The 20,763-nt window shown below is 41.6% G+C and overlaps 1 protein-coding gene and 1 long non-coding RNA gene across 2 annotated transcripts; one reads left to right on the forward strand and one right to left on the reverse strand.

The window, feature by feature from the left end:
• The first annotated feature begins 2,166 nt into the window (after nucleotides 1–2,166).
• Nucleotides 2,167–3,016, forward strand: LOC133888398 (uncharacterized). Its single transcript, XR_009903789.1, has 3 exons — nucleotides 2,167–2,337; nucleotides 2,408–2,486; nucleotides 2,577–3,016. It is a non-coding gene; the product is annotated as an uncharacterized LOC133888398 (long non-coding RNA).
• A 414-nt stretch (nucleotides 3,017–3,430) lies between these two features.
• On the reverse strand, nucleotides 3,431–5,482 carry LOC133888397 (WRKY transcription factor WRKY51-like). The gene is made up of 3 exons (XM_062328619.1): nucleotides 4,767–5,482; nucleotides 4,556–4,681; nucleotides 3,431–4,456 (listed from the first exon to the last, which is right to left on the reverse strand). The coding sequence occupies exons 1-3, from the start codon at nucleotides 5,414–5,416 to the stop codon at nucleotides 4,279–4,281; spliced, it is 954 nt and encodes a 317-aa protein (XP_062184603.1). The 5' UTR covers nucleotides 5,417–5,482; the 3' UTR covers nucleotides 3,431–4,278.
• Nucleotides 5,483–20,763: the final 15,281 nt, after the last annotated feature.

A 20,763-nucleotide genomic window follows, 5' to 3' on the forward strand; every position in this document is an offset into this window, starting at 1 on the left:
AGGGACTTCGAGTCCAGCATGGGGCCTCAACCCATCCCGCACGCCCAACTCGCGGCGGCCACGAGGAACTTCGCGAAGGAGGGGAAGCCGGGGCAGGGAGGGTCCAGGTCAGTGTACTGTGCCACCAGAAGGTGTTCTCCAGAGTAGCGCCCATGGAGGGGAAGAGAAAGTAGTACCGGTCCGAGGTCACTGTCATCAGCCGACTCCGGAGACGGCTGCTGCCGGTCTACGAGCTCGTGAGCAATGGCAGTTTCGATGACCACCTCTACAGCAAGGAGGTGACGCTATCTTGGCCGATGAGGTATGCGTGCGTGTAGCTATCTACGGTCGTATTCTTACTCCGCCGATGTGGTGCACGTTCCACCGTTCATATTGTTAGTTTTTTTGTCCTATATTTCTCTAGATTAGCCGATAACCACATGCAGATTTGAACTCGAGAAAGAAATTACCAGATCTACCTCCCCTGAAAAACACACTCATACATATCCCATGTGGAAAAGTAAAATCTAGGATCTCAATTTATACCTCGACGTCGCAGCAGCATAGCCACCAACCTCTTCTTTTCCCCTTGCTTTGTTACTCCTTGAAGCAGGCATCAATGCTACAATACCAAAATGGGTTATTATAAATCTTATCATACACAATTATAAGTCTATTTTTATAAAAATGTTTATGACATCGATCTTATTATAGATAGTCTTAGAACTATCTGCAATACACTTACACACAGATAAATTTTTTATATAACCATCTGTGTATAATAATAGTCACAAACGGTGTTTATTTAAACCCATCTGTGAGTACTAAGAGTAATAGACGGGTTTGAAAAAAAAATGACCATGTTAATTATTAAAGATGGATTTTTATTAAAAAAACATTTGCCTCCCTTTCCTCCAATAAGCAAATTTTCTTATATAGGAAAGGGTCATACAGATACACACTTTATAATTCTCAAATTAAATATATTGATAAATTATTCAGAACATCGATCGCATATTATTTAGAACATAAAACACATGCATTTATATATCACAAAGGTTAAAAATATCACATAGATATAAATCACACATTATTTAGAACACATAACCTAGCTAGCTATACATCATTGGTCGATCGACACTGTATTCTAAAAAAATAAAATGATTGACATTATAGCAATGCCGTCTTCCAAAAAATATGAAACGTGATTGATAAACTTGGGTTGATCGACGTTGTCTTTCAAAAATAGATATCATCTCATCCTCTTGCATTTTCATACAGTGTCAATCTAAGCATCATCTTAAATTAGCAGTTCACAGTCATCTGGATATAGGTGCACCTTGACTATCACAAACACTTTTATGCAAAACTATCGGCCATAGTTTAATAAGAAATGGACATTCAAGCATGTCTTGCAGTTGATAAAAATATCTCCATTCTGACAGCAGTAATGGAGAAATTTTCATCCGGTAGAACAGAATGAAGAACGCGGTTGATGGCATACACAAGGTCAATGAAGGGGGCCTTCACAGCAACGAAGAAGACGAAATCCACCAGGCCGAAGTCGACACCAAGCATCCATGCTATCGAAGCCGCCATAGGATAACCCCATCCTGCTATTTCTTGATTGTCGTGAATTGTGTCATTGCAGATCTACGACGAAAACAAATTTGTGCCATCAGTTACACAGATCAAAGCAATGAAAACATAACAAAGTCTAACTAAATTATGAAGGGAACCATATAATACTCACCTCGGTGTAGTAAAAAGGATTCGGACCCTGCCGAGATCTCACTTCTCTGACACTAACAACAAGTAAGAACACTTCTCAGTGCTGAGAAACACTTGGACATAGCGAGTGCGGAAGAAGAATAGTCCTCATTATTTTATATTGAAGGGAGACTGGAGGTTGGGTGTGCGGGGAGACAAAAGACTTTGAGAAGATGAGCGGGTTGTGTGTGTGAGAAGCCAAAAAGTCTTTGGAAAGACGAGCGGTCAATTTTGAAAATATTCGTTGATCTTTAAATATAGATAGGTGTTTATAAAATCTATTTGTATCTATCGAATAAACACAGATAGATCTTACAACAAAGTTATATGTGTCTGTATGATAGAATAGATGAATTTATAAAAATCATCTGTGAGTTCATTTAAACTTAGACGTCTATTTTGTAATAGACACATCTGTAGAGGCAGGGGCGGGCGACGCAGATCTGGGAGGGGAGGGGGTGAGGCGCCGACTGCCGAGGATGAGCAGCTGCAGATCGACTGCGATGGCGAGGGCACGCTCTTCGTCGTCACCAAGTGCCGCGTTACGCCGGTAGTCGATGGCACCGAAGCAGACTGAGAGCCTGAGAGGTAAGATGTTCAATTTGATCTTGATCTGAGATTTGAGTTCATGATTTTTTCGGTGATTTGAACCATGTAGGGAGTGCATGCATCATGCAGCCGAGACATCTGCTGATTCTGTTCGGAGACCTGGAGCAGTAGATCCAGGTTGTTGGATGGTTCGTTCTGATGACCCAGCATAGGCATCACTCTGGAGCTGTTCTTGGCAGTGCTTTGCTGATTGATTAAATTCCGTTGTACAATGGCAGGTGGCAGTGGAGTCCTGCCCTGTGAACTGCATCCGGTGGGTTCAGAGCCAGGAGCTGTCGATGTTGGAGTTCCGGTCACGTCCACATCCAAAGGAAGGCCATGGCATCTTCGGTGACGGGTGGGAGAGGCCAAGGAACGTGTTCGCAGCAGCCAAGAACTTGCCCAAGAAACTCGAAAGGGAGTAGCAGGAGTTGGAACGGGAGCAATCCTCCAGAAGTCCCAAGGGTAAAATGAATCGAAGTTACTGCAGACCTGGGAGCTCATGGATCGCCAAAATTCAGATCCTACGAGCATTGATGTAAAGGCATTATTCAGATTTCAGACCAAAATTCAGATCCTTGCTCATTCTGATGTATACTGTGATAACAGTGTTTACAAGAAATATTCTTGATTACTGAGAATTCTTTCTTGGAATGAATGTTTGGACATGTATTACTATTGTTTTGATAAGATGTCATATGTGCAATGGTCATGGTATGCAAGTGCTGCCAAATGAGTATTATATAATTTTTTTGAGTAAAATACCTCAACTGGCAATGCATAGTATGCAGATACACACCTTGAGTGTCAATTTTCTCGCAATTTTAAAACATTCATTATATAGGTGTCATGTATAACAATGTATGCATACAGATGTTCAGTGTAGAAATTCTATTCCATGTTTCATGACAATAGCATTTATTTATTTTTATTTTAGTTATATGTATACAAGGACCTGCAATGTTAATTTCTTATTATAGTTACATGAGAGGCGTGGTCAAGATGAGAGTACATACCAAAGTGTCAACAACTAACAACGGTTACTAAAAATAGTTTAAAAAACAAATACATTCACTCACAACAATTACGGGTATTATAGACATTGCATATTTTATTCGCTTAAAAGCCATGGGCCAGACTATCTAAAACAGGGTTATCAAACAGACGCTATTTTTATATAAACAACTTCTGAAAAAACAGCTTCTGCACAGCCATAGCTCAGAAACAGCTTTTGAAAAACAGACCCTAATTACAAGTACATCCGTTGAAGCAATCAAGCCCGGAGTGAAGTCCTATCCGTCTTGAAGCAATCAGTACTCAGCAGCCGCAACAGTGCGATGACCGCCCCAGAAGATCCAGCCCACAAGGGGGCGGTGGGGACACGGAACGCGTGACAAATTCACACATGCTGTGGCAGCGAGACAAATACACCTGCCCCACCGCTCCAGCTCTCTGATGCCCTTTTGACTTTTGCTCCCTCTTTCCTCGCACATGCTAGCTATACTGCCGCCATGCAACAACAGCTCCAAACGAAAGCATCTCAACCACACCGCTCTCTCTTTTCTTCTGCCGCGTTCCTTGACCCCGTCCACGGCCCGCCCTCGGTCCCCACCCAGGACCAGAACAATCGCTGGGCCCCACGCCCTTTTGACTCCTCCGTCCGCACCCCAACCGGACTCCAAATCACCGGGGTTAAACCGGGCTATGAAATCGCATAGCACGGTCAAATTCCCGACCACGTTTCCTGTGTCGTTTTGCTCTGAAAATACAGTACAGTACCTTTTCTTCTCCGAATCTCTGGGTAACAGTTTCCTACCACTAATCCTTTTACATGCTGCTAAACCGAAGACGAGAGAAACAGGAAAAAAAATGGAGCTGCTAAAACGAAGCCTAATGGTGGTGACTAATCAAGAGCAGGATGTGACAAAAAGAAAAAGAGATTTAATGGTTGGGCAGCTCCGGGAGCGGGGCGAGGAGTGGCGGGGACGGATCCTGGCCGGCAGGGGTGTGGCGGTGCTCGCCCTCGTAGGTGACGATCAGCATCGACGGCTCGCCGGGGTCACGCTCCACGTGCTTCCGCGCGGGGCACCCGCGCACCGTGCTGCACTTGTAGTACCCGCTGCAGTATCATATACACGAGCGTGTTCAGTCAGCAGGGCGATTCGCTGGTAATCGCAGCGGATTAGAGTATTTTTTGGCGTTAATCCCCCTCACTCACCGTGGGTAGGGGGAGCCCTTGATGGGCTTCTGCCCGTACTTGCGCCAGGAGTACTCGTCGGCGGGGATGTCCGCCACCTTCGGGCTGATCGCCGGCACGCGGATCGTGTGCTTCACACGATGCTTCCTGCACAGAGTGATTTATTCCCTCGTTGTTTAGGCAGCAAGGCCAGGAGAGAAACCACCATCAGCACGATAGGGTTCTTGGTTACCTGCGCTTGGAGCAGTGGCAGCGGCCGCCGTTGGCGCCGTACTTGCCGCCGGCGTCGTTCTCGGAGTGCGCGTGGTCGTCGCACCTGCGCTTCTGCCCGGCGGACGCGAACGATAGCGGCAGCTTCCCGCAGCTGGCCGCACCGGGTGGCGGCGGGAGCATGATTGAGGACCCGCCGCAGCGCCCGTTCGACACGCTCCCGTCTCCGGTCACCGACGATAGGAACGAGGAGCTCGCTCTGGACACGCTGAACCCGGCGTCCTTCCCGTACCCGGTAACCGAATTGGTGAAGTCCAGCGTCACGGGCCTCGACGCCGACGCCAACGCCGGCACGGACACGGCCGGGCCCTGCGACTGCGCCACCACGGAGCCGCGCCGGAACCGCGCGTGGCCGGTGCGGTTGAGGATGGAAATGACCTTCTTGAACCTTGAAACCGTCATGTCGGTAATCTCCCGGCAGTCGACCTGGTGATTGTCCTGCGGCTGTTGCTGATTATGCGCCGCGGCCGGCGGGGACATCTCGCCGGTGCCCGCCCGGGAGAGCTGCGAGATGAGGTGCTCCATCCCGCGCAGCCCCGCCGCTGCCTCCTCCTGGATGGCCACCTGCTCGTCCACCCGCCCGTACCCTCCCATCAGATCGAGGGTCATCATCTCCGCCGCCCTCAACAACGCTCGCCGGAGTGAAGAGAAGGGGGAAGGGAAGAAGTGGGTGCGACTGTGCGAGGCGGGGTTATAAAACAAGCCCAGACGGCGACGGGTAATAGCCCGTGGCGGATGTCGCGTGGATCGGTCATACTACCTTACTTGGTTTTTACTTGTTACTATTTTTTACTGTTCTTTAAAGAATTTATAGATATTTAATAAATTTTTGGGAAAACAGATGATCAAATTTGCTACAGTAAAAATGTTGATAAATAAAAGTAAACAGAGATAGAAATAAAAAATGGAGCTTCCAGAGGACGTTTGGGATCAGTGCTGACCTGCTAAAAGGTTGGGTTTATTAGGAAAACAGGTGAGGAGAGAGTCCGCCGTTGGATGAAGAGGATGGCTGAGATGTGATGAAGAAGTTAACCATGGGACAGAGGTCACGAAGTGGCGTGAGGGGCAACTACACAATGAGCGACCGCCTAGCCCTTGCGTGTACCAACACTTTCTTTACAACCTAAGCGCTATTATCACTGACATGTGGACCCCGCTAACTAGAGGACTCAACGGGACTGGATGATCAGCGTGTTGTTTTTCTGTTATGTCTGGGTGCCCCCAGGCTCCACGTTTGCACCGATCTTCCGCATCACCGATGATCAGAGCAGCCTGCAGAGGGAGCAGATGCTTGGTCTGACAAAAAGTGGAAACACCTATGGAGTCATGGAGGAGGGTGTTCAGGACCTGAGAAGCAGCTGTTTTTCTTCAGTCTTGTCATACAAAAGGGAGTTCAATTCGTTAACCTTGTTTCAGCTCTCCAGTCTCAGCTGAAGCGGTATGGAGCGTAAAGGATTTTCCGATGGAGATCTGCCGGTGTAGGACGAGTTGGAGTTACCGCGAGAACAAGACTGTTGGCTATCGTATTATTTTTTATTAATGAACTATAAACCTATCATTTTAACTATTAAACTCTATATAATTTTTAGACTGGATATTTATGATTGGAGTTGGTGAGATGACGGAATCAATAAAGAATTATCCCCTAGCTTATTTTCTTGTAGTTTAGGGTTCATCTCTCCCTGGAGTTCATAGTCGCCACTGGCGGATTCCACCAAAAATCCCACTTAACTCCTGCAATCAATCAGGAATTCTCCTCTGCATCACGAGGACCTAACATTGGGTATTAGAGTTTGAAACATCCTTGGATTGTGGGCTTGTTTCATCGATTGGTGCAGGTTTGAGCGGCTGCTAGCAGTTTTCTCTATAAAATCCTGACGCCAAGAGCGATACTGAGCCAGGAGGCGATGGTTGGGAGTCGGATTCAGACTCGGTTTGTTTGACTTGTTCTTGTGTAAAATTCCTTAGCTGGTCTTCGATTCCAGGTGATAGAGAGCTTCCAAGGCTAAAGGTGAGGAACTGATCTGAGTTAACCTAGGAAGTTGGTGGATGGTAAAGACCCGTGCTCAAAGTTGTAGATCGGCATGAGTTTAGAGGAAGAAGAGATTATGAAGCAAGAGCTGGTGTAGATCAGGAACAACATCACAGAGTTGAAGGCTTTGAAGGTGATGTGCTTGCTTAAAGGGAAGTATCTAACATCAATCAGATCTTATTATCCTTGGGGTCTGGAGCAGCAACCAAAGGAGGGTTGGGTGCTGTGGATGCAAATTTGGGGCCAAAGTGAGTTCTCTAGCAGGTGTTGGAGGACAAGTAAAAACCTCAACCTCAACCTCTCTACCCATAATCAGTTGTAGTAGTACTGTTGCAATGAGCCCATTTACACACATGCTGTCAATCTAATGATTCCAGTTGCTCCAAGACTAGAAAACATATATGATTTGTTTAGCAAAGGATGGTAGTTTGGCTAATTTGAATCCCTATGGACTTGATCAAAATGCGTTAGTTGGAGGTAATAGGGCACACATGGCAGTGGAAATAGACCCAGAAGGAGAGTTTGCTAGAGCATACACATATCCAACTGATAGGAACTTGCATTTATATACTGATAAAAACTCCTTGCCATATGCTGAAGCTATCCTTCGTGGACCAAAATTGGAGTTATCATTGTTTAGTGGTGAGCAGCCTTTGAGCTGGATTAAATAGTGTGAGAAGTTTTTTGAATTATTAGGCACCCCTTATGGACAGTGGGTGAACTTTGCTATTTCTCACCTAGTGGGAAGAGATAAACTATGGTACGATGGGTACCATGGCATTGCATTACCTGGAATTAGCTGTGTAGAATGATTACTGATAGGTTTAAAGAGATGGGTGCATGTGAGGTAGTCTCCATATTTCATAATTTGTAGCAATTGGGTTCAGTGACAGGTTACATTGATAAATTTAAGGAATACATGGCATACTTGAAGAGAGACCATCCATATCTGCAGGTGGCTTTTTTTCTGAGCTGTTTTATTGGAGGCTTGAAATAGGCAATTAAACATCAGGTAATTTGTTATCCACCTAGAAGCCTTTTGGTATTCAAAGCACCTTTAGCAAGCTATGCCAATCAAAAGGGTCTACCCTGCTAACCAACCTATTAGTGCAAGCAGAAACAATACTAGACCCAGCATAACCAGGGACACAACCCCGCAAGCTGCAAACAAGGATATGAGCATATGTTGGTTTTGTCAAGAGCCTTGGACACCTCACCGTGACTGCAAAAGTGAGGAGAAAAACTCATGGCATTAGTTTTGGATGAAGGAAGTGAGGCCACTATTAGAGATAGGTTGATGGCTCTTGCCATAGGTGTGGATGCACCTGATGAAGAAGGCAGTCCTAGAGAGAATTCATCTGAAGTGGGATTTGCCATTGCACCGAGCAGCCCACATAAACCATTGCAATATGATGTTCCTGAAGAATTGATGCAAGTGTCACTAAATGCAGTAAATGGAACAGCTGGCCTCATGACCTTTTCCTTACTTGTAAACATTGACAATAGGAAGGTTGTTCTCCTGTTGACAGTGGAAGCACCAATTCATTTATCGACTATGAATTCAGTACAACAAAAACTCCCTTTAGGGTCACCTTGCTGAAGACATTTTTTTTTAATTTGCCTCTATAAGTTGACATATTATATTGTAGAGACATCTTTTACGACATTTTACAACGTGTCTCAAATGTAGAGACACTATTCAAGACATTGTGGACAAAGATTGTCTAGAATGGACCATAGAGGCATTCTTGGAGGCATTTTTTAAATTATCAATGCAAAAATAGCATAGAGGCATTTTTTTTTGACATTTCGTAATTGACCATATCTTGTAGAGACGTTGATTAAGGCATTTTTGTTCTCTAGAGGCACTACTTTTGACATTTGAGGCATCCTATAAACAATTCATAAGAATAATGCTTTGTATATATGCAAGTAGTGATGTGAGGGTGAGTTGGTTAGTAGGGCATGTCTAGTGATTATTTGACCATGAAGTCTTGAGTTCGAGGATTGATTCCTCCAAAACCATCTATTTTGAGAATATATTTTACATGTATAAGCACATTCTTTGTGCCCTTTTGAAATGTCTCAATACTTGTAGGTACACAAAGTTGTATCTCTACCAAGCGACTTTATTTTTTGTAAAGACATTTTATTAAGTGACCTTATGGTCATAGCAACACTGCATGTAGTGGCACCTCTATGACACTTTAGAGAATGCTTCAAAAACTATATAGAGACCACATAGAATGTCCCCATAAGACAAAAATAATGGCTCAAGATCAGTTGTATAGCATCAGTGATGAAGAATTTTGCAAAACATTTAGGTTACTAAAACTCAAGAGCTATGACATCATTTTAGGAGGATATTGGATTTATGAGTACAATCCCACAGATACCCAAACAAAAAAATCCACGGCTCTTGCTGTTGATTCTCAATGAGTACCTTCAACGAGCCACATGGGGTTCGAGTCCCAGGCAACCCATATGGAAAATAGAAAAGAGCAATCTGAGTTTTGGCGAAAAGATGGGGGAGAGAAAGCACGCCAGAGTTGGATTTACAAAACAAGAGGATATTATCTATAACTAAGGGAGGAAAGAAGATGTTAATTCCTGATCATACTGTCCCTAGGAACATATATGTGATCAATGCTAAAAAATTGCAGAAGATGGTGAGAAAGGGAGTACGGGGGTGAATTATTCAAGAAAAGCTTATACAAGATGCAGATACTGAAATGGTCTCAGAAATTCCAAAGGAGATTGGAGAACTATTGAAGCATTACCCTGAAATTTTTTTAAGAACCAAAGGGGTTGCCACCTAAGAGGAGCTGTGATCATGCTATAGTACTAAAGTCGGATGCTATACCTTCTAATCTAAAACTATACAGAGTACCTCATCAGCAAAGAACTGCCATGAAGGATTTCATCAAGCAGATGCTAAAATCAAATGAAATTAGACCAAATGTCGGTCCGTATTCATCTCATGCAGTAATGGTAAGGAAAAAGGATGGCTCCTGGAGAATGTGTGTTGATTATAGACACCTGAATTCTTTGACAATCAAAATAGATTTCCTATGCCTATGATAGATGACATTCTGAATGAACTACATGGAGCTACCATATTTTCCAAGATAGATTTGTGGTTTGGGTTCCGTCAATTAAGAATTGTGGAGGCTGATATACTAAAGACTACTTTTGGAACCTACTTGAGTCATTATGAATATACTGTTATGCCTTTTGACTTAACAAATGCTCTTGCCACATTCCGATCATTGATGAATTAGGTATTTTCTGAACAAATTTGCAGTTTTATACTAGTTTTTTTTAATGGCATACTAGTGTATAGCAAGAGTCTGAAAGAACAAGTTGCACATCTGAAAATTGTTTTGGAGATAGTGAGGAAAGAGCAGCTATATGGAAAACTAAACAAGTGCACTTTTGCTCAAACACAAGTAGAGTACCTTGGTCACATTATTTCTGGAGAAGGAGTGTCTAGTGATCCCAGCATAATTAGTGATGTTCTACATTGGCCAAAACTAGAAAATGTGACTCAGCTTAAAGGGTACCTTGGTCTGATAGGGTATTATAGGCGATTTGTAAAGGATTATGGCAAAAAAAAAGCATGCCTTAGTTTGACTTGCTGAAGAAGGATGCTTTTGATTGGAATGATGTTCACTCTGAAACTTTTGAAAACCTGAAGAAAATAATGTTGGCCTATATCTGGAGCAGCGAGGGTGGGCAACGAACTTGGATTTGAACATGAGAGCGCGGTGAGGACGAGCAAGGCTAGAATGCCTGGAAGCCGACGAGCCCAATGGAGTGCAGGTGGCATAGCTGGTGTTGCTCCCACGGGTCAATCCACATGAGGTGGCCGGGGATTGCGACCTTTGACAACCATGGGGGTGACAGAGTGTCCGATTGAGGTGTTGATGGTCCGATTTGGCCGAGTATTGCATCCTCCGACGCACATGGAGCATAGGGAAGGGGGCACTAAAAGTGCTGCTGTGGTGGCCTATGTTGAAGGGTGTGGCAGCCGAGTTTATGCAAGGAGAGGATGTGTTTATTTGACTGACATGTAGGGCAAGGATGTAAATGTGATATATTTTTTGTTCAATGGTTGTTTGTGTAATATAAGTCTAGGGCTGAATTAGAAATGTCGCATGGCACCCATTTTAAGTTATCAATTGGAACCTTGTTGTTGGTGGTGGCATGGCTTGCATGGCACGCTCTCTCCTTGAATTTGTGAAGAGTTTATTTAGATTTTGTGTGTGTTCTTGCTGCCCTTATCCCCCCTCTAATATTTTTTGTGAAGAGTTTATTTAGATTTTAGAGTAAGTTTCATAAAACTACAAATACTTTAACAAAATTATCGTAAAACAATAGATTTAAGCAATAGATCACAAAACTACATATTTAATGTCAATTTTATCACAAAACTAAAGATCTTTGGCAAAATTATTGCAAAACTACAGATTTAAGCAACAATTTCACAAGACTACAGATTTAGTGTCTATTTTATCGCAAAACTACAGATTCTAGAGGAACGGTTCCCAACCCTGTTACCATGATGATCAGGCTTCGCTTGCAGTCTCACAATAGCTGCCAACTTATGAAACGAATCGTCTGAGAGCTCATGAAAATACAGATACTTTGACAAAATTATCGCAAATCGCAAAATTACAGATTTAAGTAACAGTTTCATAAAACTACAAATTTAGCACCAATTTTATTGTAAAACTATATATACTATCACATATCTGTTAACCTAATGAATAGGCCCCGCTTGCAGTCACATGAACTCTTGGATGGTTTGTTTCATGAGCTGATAGCTACTATGAGACTGCAAGCGGGGCCCGATCGTTATGATAACTGGGTTGGGAACAAGTCCGTTAGAATCTGTAGTTTTGTAATAAAATTAGCGCTACATCTGTAGTTTTGTGAAATTGTTACTTAAGTATGTAGTTTTACGATAATTTTACCAAAGTATCTATAGTTTTACGATAAATTGACATTAAATCTGTAGTTTTGTAACTATTGCTTAAATCTTTAGTTTTACAATAATTTTATCAAAGTATATGTAGTTTGAGAAATTTTACTAAAATACCTGTTTTGTGAAATTATTGTTTAAATATATAATTTGTGATATTTTACCAAAGTATATGTAGTTTTATAATAAAATTGACACTAAACCTATAATTTTATGAAAATATTGTTTAAATTTTTAATTTTACAATAATTTTATCAAAATATTTATAGTTTTACAAATTCACACTTGATTTTATGTGCCGTGGTGGACGCGGAAGGGGAAAAGAGGTCAAAGGTGAGAATTCAATCGCAGAACGCAGATGTCGTTGCGTGGATTTAATAATCACGGGAGCTGACTGTCGTGGATCCTAGTACTCAAGTATTTGTGGTAGCCAACTGCTCTTTTGATTTCTTGAGTAGGACTTGTAGAGTCACGGGCAAGCTGCGAGGAGCCATAAATTAGGTGTGGATTTGACTTTTTCCTTGATTCCGTAAAACTTGTTTTCATCTTGCTTTTATTAGGTTGCTGTTGGAATTTCATCCTCTTTTCCTTTATTTCAAATGTGATCTAAATAGTTATCGAAAGTAAATTACAACAGGGATCTGATAGAAACAAACGAAAATCGTGATGTGAAAGGATACACCACCTGGAGATATTTCTTACTACAGTTTTCATTTTTTTTAAAGATTTTTTAGATTACTGTGCCATAGTGGACGTGGGAGACTAATACAATGAAGAGTTCTCTACTTTGTTTGTTCGTCTGTGATTTATTTTGTATATATTAGTATATTGGCACCTTGCGTATAAGTAAACCCAAGCCGTAGGAACACTCCTTTTACTGAGTGTTTTGTTTTGCAAAACAATATTTATATTCAAAGATAACATTCAAAGTTTTATTCACGGTTCATATAATTAACATTCACATTCACATTCAAACTTTTCTTCTCCTTGCTACACCTAGAAAGTAAAAAAAAAAGAAGGAAAATTATATGTTACATTCTAGAATGCAAGATATGTACAATATAAAATCGTTCGAAACTCACATTCATTAATTGTCCTTACAGATTTTTTCAAGATAAAGAAACACATGTCTTTGCAGATTTTGTTGAGCTCTGAACTGTGAAGCGTGCTTTGAGACGTGAGCCTGCATTGCAGAAATGATAATAACTTTCCATATTAGGTAGGAACATACACAATTTAAACTAGTATAACTATTGGTGCAGTGAAGAACCTCCTTAAGATTATCTAAGCCCTTCACTTTACTCATAAAGTGACACATATAGTACCCACATAATGTAGTACAGTGTTATCATTTGCAAAGTCTTTGTTATTACAAATTGTAAGTAAAATGCTTAAATGTTAGTAATTACTGGAAAATCAATATGAACGATAAATTTTCTTTCTCGGGTCATGCTTACCACTTCTAGCAATGTAATTCTAGAAGGCATTATATATAAATGAAGTCTAACCATTATCACCAACCATAACTAAATATTTTATAAATAATTTGTTTTACCATTGCAAAAGAATTATTAGTTCTTGGTACGAGGACTTTGGGAAGTTATGGAGTTAAAGAATATCATCGAGCTCTGTTGTGGCTTCAGTGTAACCATAATCCAGTGATCGCTGCACATGTATCATAACCAATAAGAGTTTGGTTAGGTTCTTAACCAAGTGGAAAATCAAAAGTATTTTCATTTAAGCACTTATTTAAACCCCGGAGATGCCAGCAATGTACTCTTTGTTTTGCAATTGGATCATAGCACCTGTCACGTATTCCACGATTTTAGCAAGTCCTTCTTGGACTTGTGTCTAGCGTATTGATTTGGGGTTGACCAATCCGCCGAGCTCCTTGAGGGATTTGTATTGTACCCACATGTGTCTATAATCAAGAACTAGTTAGGCATGCCATTTATTGAGAGTTACATGAATGAAGTTTTAGATACTTATAGTGTCTAGACTCTCACAAGCTGGATGTCGAGTTTGACATAATGGAACATGGCATGCAAATCATTAAAAGATATAAGTAATTTACCATCCAGGTGCAAGAAATGCTTATACTTGTATGCCGCAACGATGCAATGAAAGTCAACTCATTGCTTGCTTTCATGTAATATTAATGCATTTGTTGCAACTCCCATGGCATCAACACTAGTTGTGCCTCTGTGCAGAATGGGTAACCTCATACATTCTCCTTTGAAACTTCCTTCTTATCATAGTCTATGGTGGTTTTTTGCACTTTGTTGCCCTTTGACTTAAGAAAGGCTCATTGCATGATTTGTGCTTCAATTTGCCCTTTGTCTGTTGGGGAACTGGTAGGCTAGGCTAGCGCAAAATAAAAATTTCTACCACGTTCAACCAGAAAATAATGATAGTAGAGGATCATGTATTGTTACCACTAGACATGTAGTGTAACAGAGAACAGTTGGAGGAGGCTGATCCAATGCAATGCATGTTGATGTAGAGGAAGTAGCTCCGATACGCTCCCAGACAAGCTTCGACAAGCTCCCCAAGAAGCTTCAATAAGCTCTCCCATAATGTTTCGTCGGATGTTGCTGTCACTGATCCGACTAGCCTCATAATAGTAGTTGTGCCTCTACGGTATCCATATGTCTTGGCGTAGAACAACGTCAGTGTGCTAGCACCGCACATACAACTAGGTGTCGACGATTGGTGAACCGTCAATCTTACAAACTTTTAGAAAGGATGGAGGATGCTTCGAGTAGACAAATCAACATAACACACGAAGAGGTTTTTATACAGGTTTAGACCTCCCTTAGAATAATAGCCTTACGTCGTGTTTGTTTTGTATTGATCTCTAGGACTGTTAAAGGGGGGTGCATGACTAGCCTAGATAAATCTAACCTAGTGAGTTGCTTCCTTGTGAGTAGTCGAAGAAGATCTAGTTACGAAAGGCTCGATGGCGGTAGAGCTTCTGTAGGCGTGTAATGACTTGATGAGCTTATGTCTTCTAATGGCTTGTCGCTTCACTTTTCCTGGAAGGGCACCAGGATTCGTATATATAGTATGTCCTTTGGAGTCTCCCTTTCCGTTCTTGGAGAAAAACTTCCATGTTTATGAGATATCCTAGGTGCCTACAAGCAGTATTTATTCATCAAGTGATCCCTTTCCTGGAGATAGAGATATGTCCTGAGAGAGGCAGAGAACCCTAGGGTATCTAGATACAGTAGTTACCCACTAGTTAGCGTTTTGAGAGGTCTAGTAGAGAGGGCTCAACCGTACGTGCCCCTCCCCACACCTCCCTTTATATATATCCTACTATGGGCTCCCATGTTAGAATCCCATTAGGACTCCAGTCCCTCACAGATCACAATCCATTTAATCCCTATTACGGATCCAATCCGTGTCTCCTGTTCCAACCTATAAGTGTATGACCTATTAGGTTCATGTATAAAAAGTTATGACTCTGAAACCCCTTTCCAAACCGAAATCAACAGTGGTCCGTAGCAGGGCTTATTGACTCCTGAATATACATAAAGATCATATCATCTAAACCTTGATGTACGCAGTCAAGTTCAAGGAGAGACATATGCCATACTTGTGATAGCTTGACCATACACTCAATCTTGTAGAGGATTACTCAACTAGTGATTAACTCTTTAATCACATTGGCATGGCCATGCACTTTCTAATCTAACCACATTGAGGGGTCCAAAGATATCTCTCCCATTATATAGGAAGAGCAAATTCCTCACATTAGCTAAAATTTGTGGCAGTCTTGATTCAATTGTGTAGATTCACATGATTCTAGTATTATATTTAAGAGTGTAACTTCAATGTGATGCTTTTTGGCCTCTAGGAGGTTTTATCATGAATGGGGATTTTTTTTTATCTAGATCTAGATTTAGATGTAGAGGGAGAGAGAGTAATGAATCCACATTGTTTTGATCCATAAATTTGCCCCAATGTAGATTCAATTGCGTAGACATATTATAATCATAACATGTCTAATTTTTTATTTTTTAAAAATCTTTTAATTATGATTGCCTTATTAATTAATTAATTTATGTATCTAATTTTGTGGTTGAAGTTAAAAATGGTAGAGCATGGATGTACGATGCGCTAAGACATGAAAAAATATACATCAAATGACTCACTTTTATTGAAGCCACCGAGAAGGACACTTTTACTAAGTAGACAAAGGAAATACATTGTCCATGCATTGAGTACAAGAACAAGAAATTGTGGGACAAATCAAGCATAATCAAATCACAGTTGATCTTGAGAGGTTTTGTCGAGGATTACACATGTTGGTTCAAATACGGCGAAAAACGTACATGCGAATCAAATGACGACATTGCCGCTGATCAAGTGGATGGTGATGATGAAGGAGTCAAAAGCGACACTGATGTTATGATGGATGATGATGATGATGATTTGGATCTAGAGGAAATATCGTGCCACGCAAAACCGCATGTTTGAAGGGGCATGAGAGGTTTAGAAAATTTCGAGGCATTACAGAAGGCATCGAAGGAACTTTTGTATGAGAAATCAAAGGGCTGTGAAAAGGAGTTTATGGTGCTACATTATGTGCTTGAACTTCTAAAGTTGAATGCCATCAATGGATGGTCCGACAAGAGTTTCTCGGTTTTGTTGAGTCTCTTAGCAAACATGCTTCTGAAGCCTAACTCATCGCCTGCCACCACTTATCAAGTGAATAAGCTTATCTGTCTGGTTTCATAGGATGTGCAAAAAATACACGCATGTCTAAACCATTGTATCCGCTACTGTAAATAGTATGAAGCCTTGGATAGATGCTCAGTGTGCAATGCGAGTCGATACAAGACGAATGATGATTGTGAGGATGAAGATGGTTCCACTAACACAAAGAAGAAGAAGAAGAAGAAGAAGAAGAAGAAGAAGAAGAAGAAGAAGAAGAAGAAGAAGAAGAGTAGTACTGCTATTCGTGATGAAGAAGACACTTTTTCTAATGTGGAGAAGAAGAGAAGAAGTCCTGACATGGTGATATGGTACCTAACAGTGATCTCCCGCTTGTAGCATTTGTACTCGAACCTTAGAGACTTTGAACTAATGTGTTGGCATTTCGATAAGCGCAAGAAAGATGGAACTAAGCTTCGACCCCCTCCCCCCACACTGATGCTAGACAATGGAGAAAGTTTGATGTCATGTATCCAGATTTTGCTAAAGAACTAAGGAATGTAAGGTTTACGTTGAGTACCGATGAAATGAATTGTTTCGGTGGCATGAGCACCTCACGTAGCACTTGGTCAGTGATCCTGGCCATCTACAACCTTCCTCCATGGCTATGCATGAAGCAGAAGTACCTTATGTTGTTTATTCTTATCCAAGGACCGAAATAACCTGGCAATGATATAGATATGTTTCTGGAACTATTGATGAAAGATATAAAGAAGTTGTGGAACGATGGAGTTTGTGTGTGGGATGAGTTCCGACAACAATATTCATGCTGAAAGCCATGATTTTCGTTACCATCAGTGATTATCCCACCCTTTTTTGCCTATCAAAATAGGTTAAAGGAAAGCAAGGATGTATAGTATGCTTGGATGAAACTGCATCTGTGTACCGTCCGTACTCATAGAAGGTAGTGTACACACAACACCGACGATTATTACTCCAAAATCACAAATACCGCAAGATGAAGAAACATTTTGATAATATGATTGAGCAAGGTTCAAAACCTCACAGTGGGGTACTAGTGTTTGAAATGGTCAAGAACATCAAGGTTATTTTTGGGAACCCGCCAAAGGATAAAAAGAGGAAGAAAAGTGAGACGTTGACTGGTATGCTATGGAAGAGGATACCAATTTTGTTTGAGTATTTTCCCTACTGGAAGGACTTGGATGTTCGCCATAACATTGATGTCATGAACCTTGAGAAGAATGTGTGTGATAGAATCCTTGGCCTCTTACTGGATATATCGGGCAAGACAAAGGATGGAATCAAATCACGTAAGGACTTGGTACATTTTAAAGTCAGGCCAGAGCTACACCATAAAGACAGACCAAATGGGAAATATTAGCTTCCCCCGGCTAGCTACTCTCTTACACTTGAGGAGAGAAAGACACTGTGCAGGTGCTTACATAGGGTTAAAGCCCCGACTGGTTACTCATACAACATAAAAAAACTAGTATCCATGAAAGATTTGAAGATAATCAGCATGAAGTCTCACAGTTGTCAGGTTATGACGATGTAAATGCTCCCTATTGCAATCAGAGGTATCAAGCTAGGATACATAATGGTGGTCATCACATGGTTGTGTCACTTCTTTAACACAATTGAATAGAAGGTGATCGATGTTGAAAAACTAGGTGCTCTACATAGTTACTTGGTAGAGACTCTATGTCAATTTGAGATGTGCTTCCCTCTATCCTTTTTCAATGTCATGATACACCTCTTGGTTCATATCGTGAATTAGATAATTACACTAGGCCCTATATTCTTACATCAGATGTATGCATTTGAGCGATACATGGTCATTCTCAAGGGCTATGTGTGGAATCGTGCTCACCCAGAGGGTTGCATGATCGAGGGCTACAGTACCAAGGAAGTTGTTGAGTGTTGCATTGATTACATAAAGGATGCAAAACCAATTAGTGTACCCATATCTCGATATGAGGGAAGGTTGTCTAGGAGAGGAACCAAAATAAAGAAAGATTCATTGATCAGGATTACAAAGTAGTGGAAGAAGCATATTTCACTATCTTGCAACAGCTCAAGATAGTGGATTCGTACGTCGAGCAATATCTGAATGAGCTTCACACAGAAAATCAAGGTTGCTAAGGTGATTGGATCTTGAAAGAGCACAAGCCACTTCACCACATGGTTCAAGAACCACATCGTACCAGATGGTAAATTTGTAGATAGAAAAATAAGAAAATGTTGGCTTGTGGCCCATCAAGTTTAATTACATCATAGCAAGCGTATGACATTAATGGGTACACATTTTATACCAAAGCAAAGGACAAGAAGAGCACATCCCAAAACATTAGTATTCGGATAGAAGCCTATGGCACAATAGGGGAAAAGAGAACCTACTATGGGTTCATAGATGAAACCTTGGAACTCGACTATGGAGTGAACCTGAGATCCGTGTCTTTCAGTGCAAATGGGTCAAACACCCAAATGTTGTAGTGGTGGACAACTACGGGTTCACAGCTGTTGACCTTAGCATTGTAGGCCACAAAGATGACCCGTGGGTACTCGTTGATCATGTTGTACATGTTTTCCAAACAATCGACCCCACAAATGAAAAGAAGCACACAGTTGTTGCCAGAAAATAGAGAATTATCAAAGTTGAGAATGTGGAGGACGAGGAAGAATACAATCAGTTCAACGACGTGCTACCTTTCGGAGATCCAGAAAAGATCAAACTTGTAGAAGCAACCCTCGATAGATCTGTGATGCCCTACATGAGTCTTGATGGTGCAGGGAAAATAGTTCAAGGAAAATAATGCCATGTTATGTAACTTAGTTTCCAAAGTGACTTTTATGTTATGCAATTTATTTTTCATATAAATTAAATATGTTTTTGAAAGGTCTTTTCATGTTATGTAACTTAATTTCCAATGTGTGGAGTAATAGACCTTTCAAAAACATATTTAATTTATATCATGGAGTAATAATATGCTTTAATTTATATTTAGGGAATGCATTAACCAAGAAGCTTAATTTTTTTATTAACTATACACATTGCCATATATAACTAAAATTTGTATTCCAAGAATATGACATAATATACAAGATTGTATTATATGCATATAGAATATGTAATAGAAGAATATTTCCCTGGAAAAAAATTAAAAAAATATCAGTGTCAGTTCTAAGAAATAACTGGCACTGATACATGTAGTAGTGCTGGTTTGTACCTAGAACCAGCATGGATGCTTATCACTTATGCAAATGAATTTTCATAGGTGATTCGTTAAATCAACCGTCTGTGGAAATGAATTTCCGCATGCGGTCCGTTAAGTCAACCGCCTATGTAAATTGATTCCTATATACATCTGGCACAAGGCCCTGAAATCCTAGCACCCATTGACTAACATAGAAGGTGCCGTCAGGTTGTCCTTTCCCGGAGCGCCGACACCATCTCCTGACATTGTTCGCCACCGCAAACGCTAACGATGTCTGCAACCACCGACGCTGACGCCCTCTCCATCCCTGACGTGGAGGGGCCACCCCACACCACCACCGCCCACGAGGATGAGCCGCCCTTGCCGTCGTCGCCCACACGGAGGAGGAGCTGCCTTCGCTTCCATCACCCTCACAAAAGAGGAGCTTCCCCACACCGCCAACATTGAGGAGGAGCCACCCTCGCTGCCATCACCCCCATGGAGGAGGAGCTGCCCTACACCACCGATGTCCCTGAGGAGGAGCCACCATTGCCGTCGTCACCCCGATAGAGGAGGAGCCGCCCTGAGCTGCCGCTGCCCCTGACGCCAATGCCAAAGACCACCTCGCCATGGTGAGTAGCCATCCCCTCATGCCTCTTTATTTATGCATGACCGAGCCATCATAGCTGGTGCTCTGGCCAAGCCGTGGTTCATTATTCGTCTCTGTGTGATGCCTGACCATCGTGCTTCCATTCTGTGTGATGTCAGGCCATCAAAGATTGGGTGTGCGGGATTGACAATACTAGGCGTGATATGGTACTTGGGACGCAAACCTAGGGAAATGTAACTAGCAGAGCTGTTGTTTGGTCTTATCATCCACTTGCTGCTTGGTCCAATTAGTGTGGATAACCTTATGTTCAAGTGATTCCTATCTGTAGATGATATAGAGGTGTAATACTCAACATGGTGGCATTTTGTGTTATTTGATTCATTTTTTGCCTTGCTGTAGTTTACACTGCTAGCTTCAAAGTATTCAAGGTTGGAAACTCGGATGAGAAGTGTTGATTTA

The sequence above is a fragment of the Phragmites australis genome, chromosome 13, assembly GCF_958298935.1.
Source record: "Phragmites australis chromosome 13, lpPhrAust1.1, whole genome shotgun sequence".
In the NCBI taxonomy this organism is placed as follows: Eukaryota; Viridiplantae; Streptophyta; class Magnoliopsida; order Poales; family Poaceae; genus Phragmites; species Phragmites australis.

What these genes read in the sequence shown, in the direction of transcription:
- LOC133888397 (XM_062328619.1), bottom strand. Translation starts at nt 5,416, where the DNA reads ATGATGACCCTCGATCTGATGGGAGGGTACGGGCGGGTGGACGAGCAG. An exon ending in TGCCACTGCTCCAAGCGCAG is followed by an intron (nt 4,682 to 4,766) that starts GTAACCAAGAAC and finishes CACTCTGTGCAG; the next exon opens with GAAGCATCGTGTGAAGCACA. An exon ending in AAGGGCTCCCCCTACCCACG is followed by an intron (nt 4,457 to 4,555) that starts GTGAGTGAGGGG and finishes ATGATACTGCAG; the next exon opens with CGGGTACTACAAGTGCAGCA.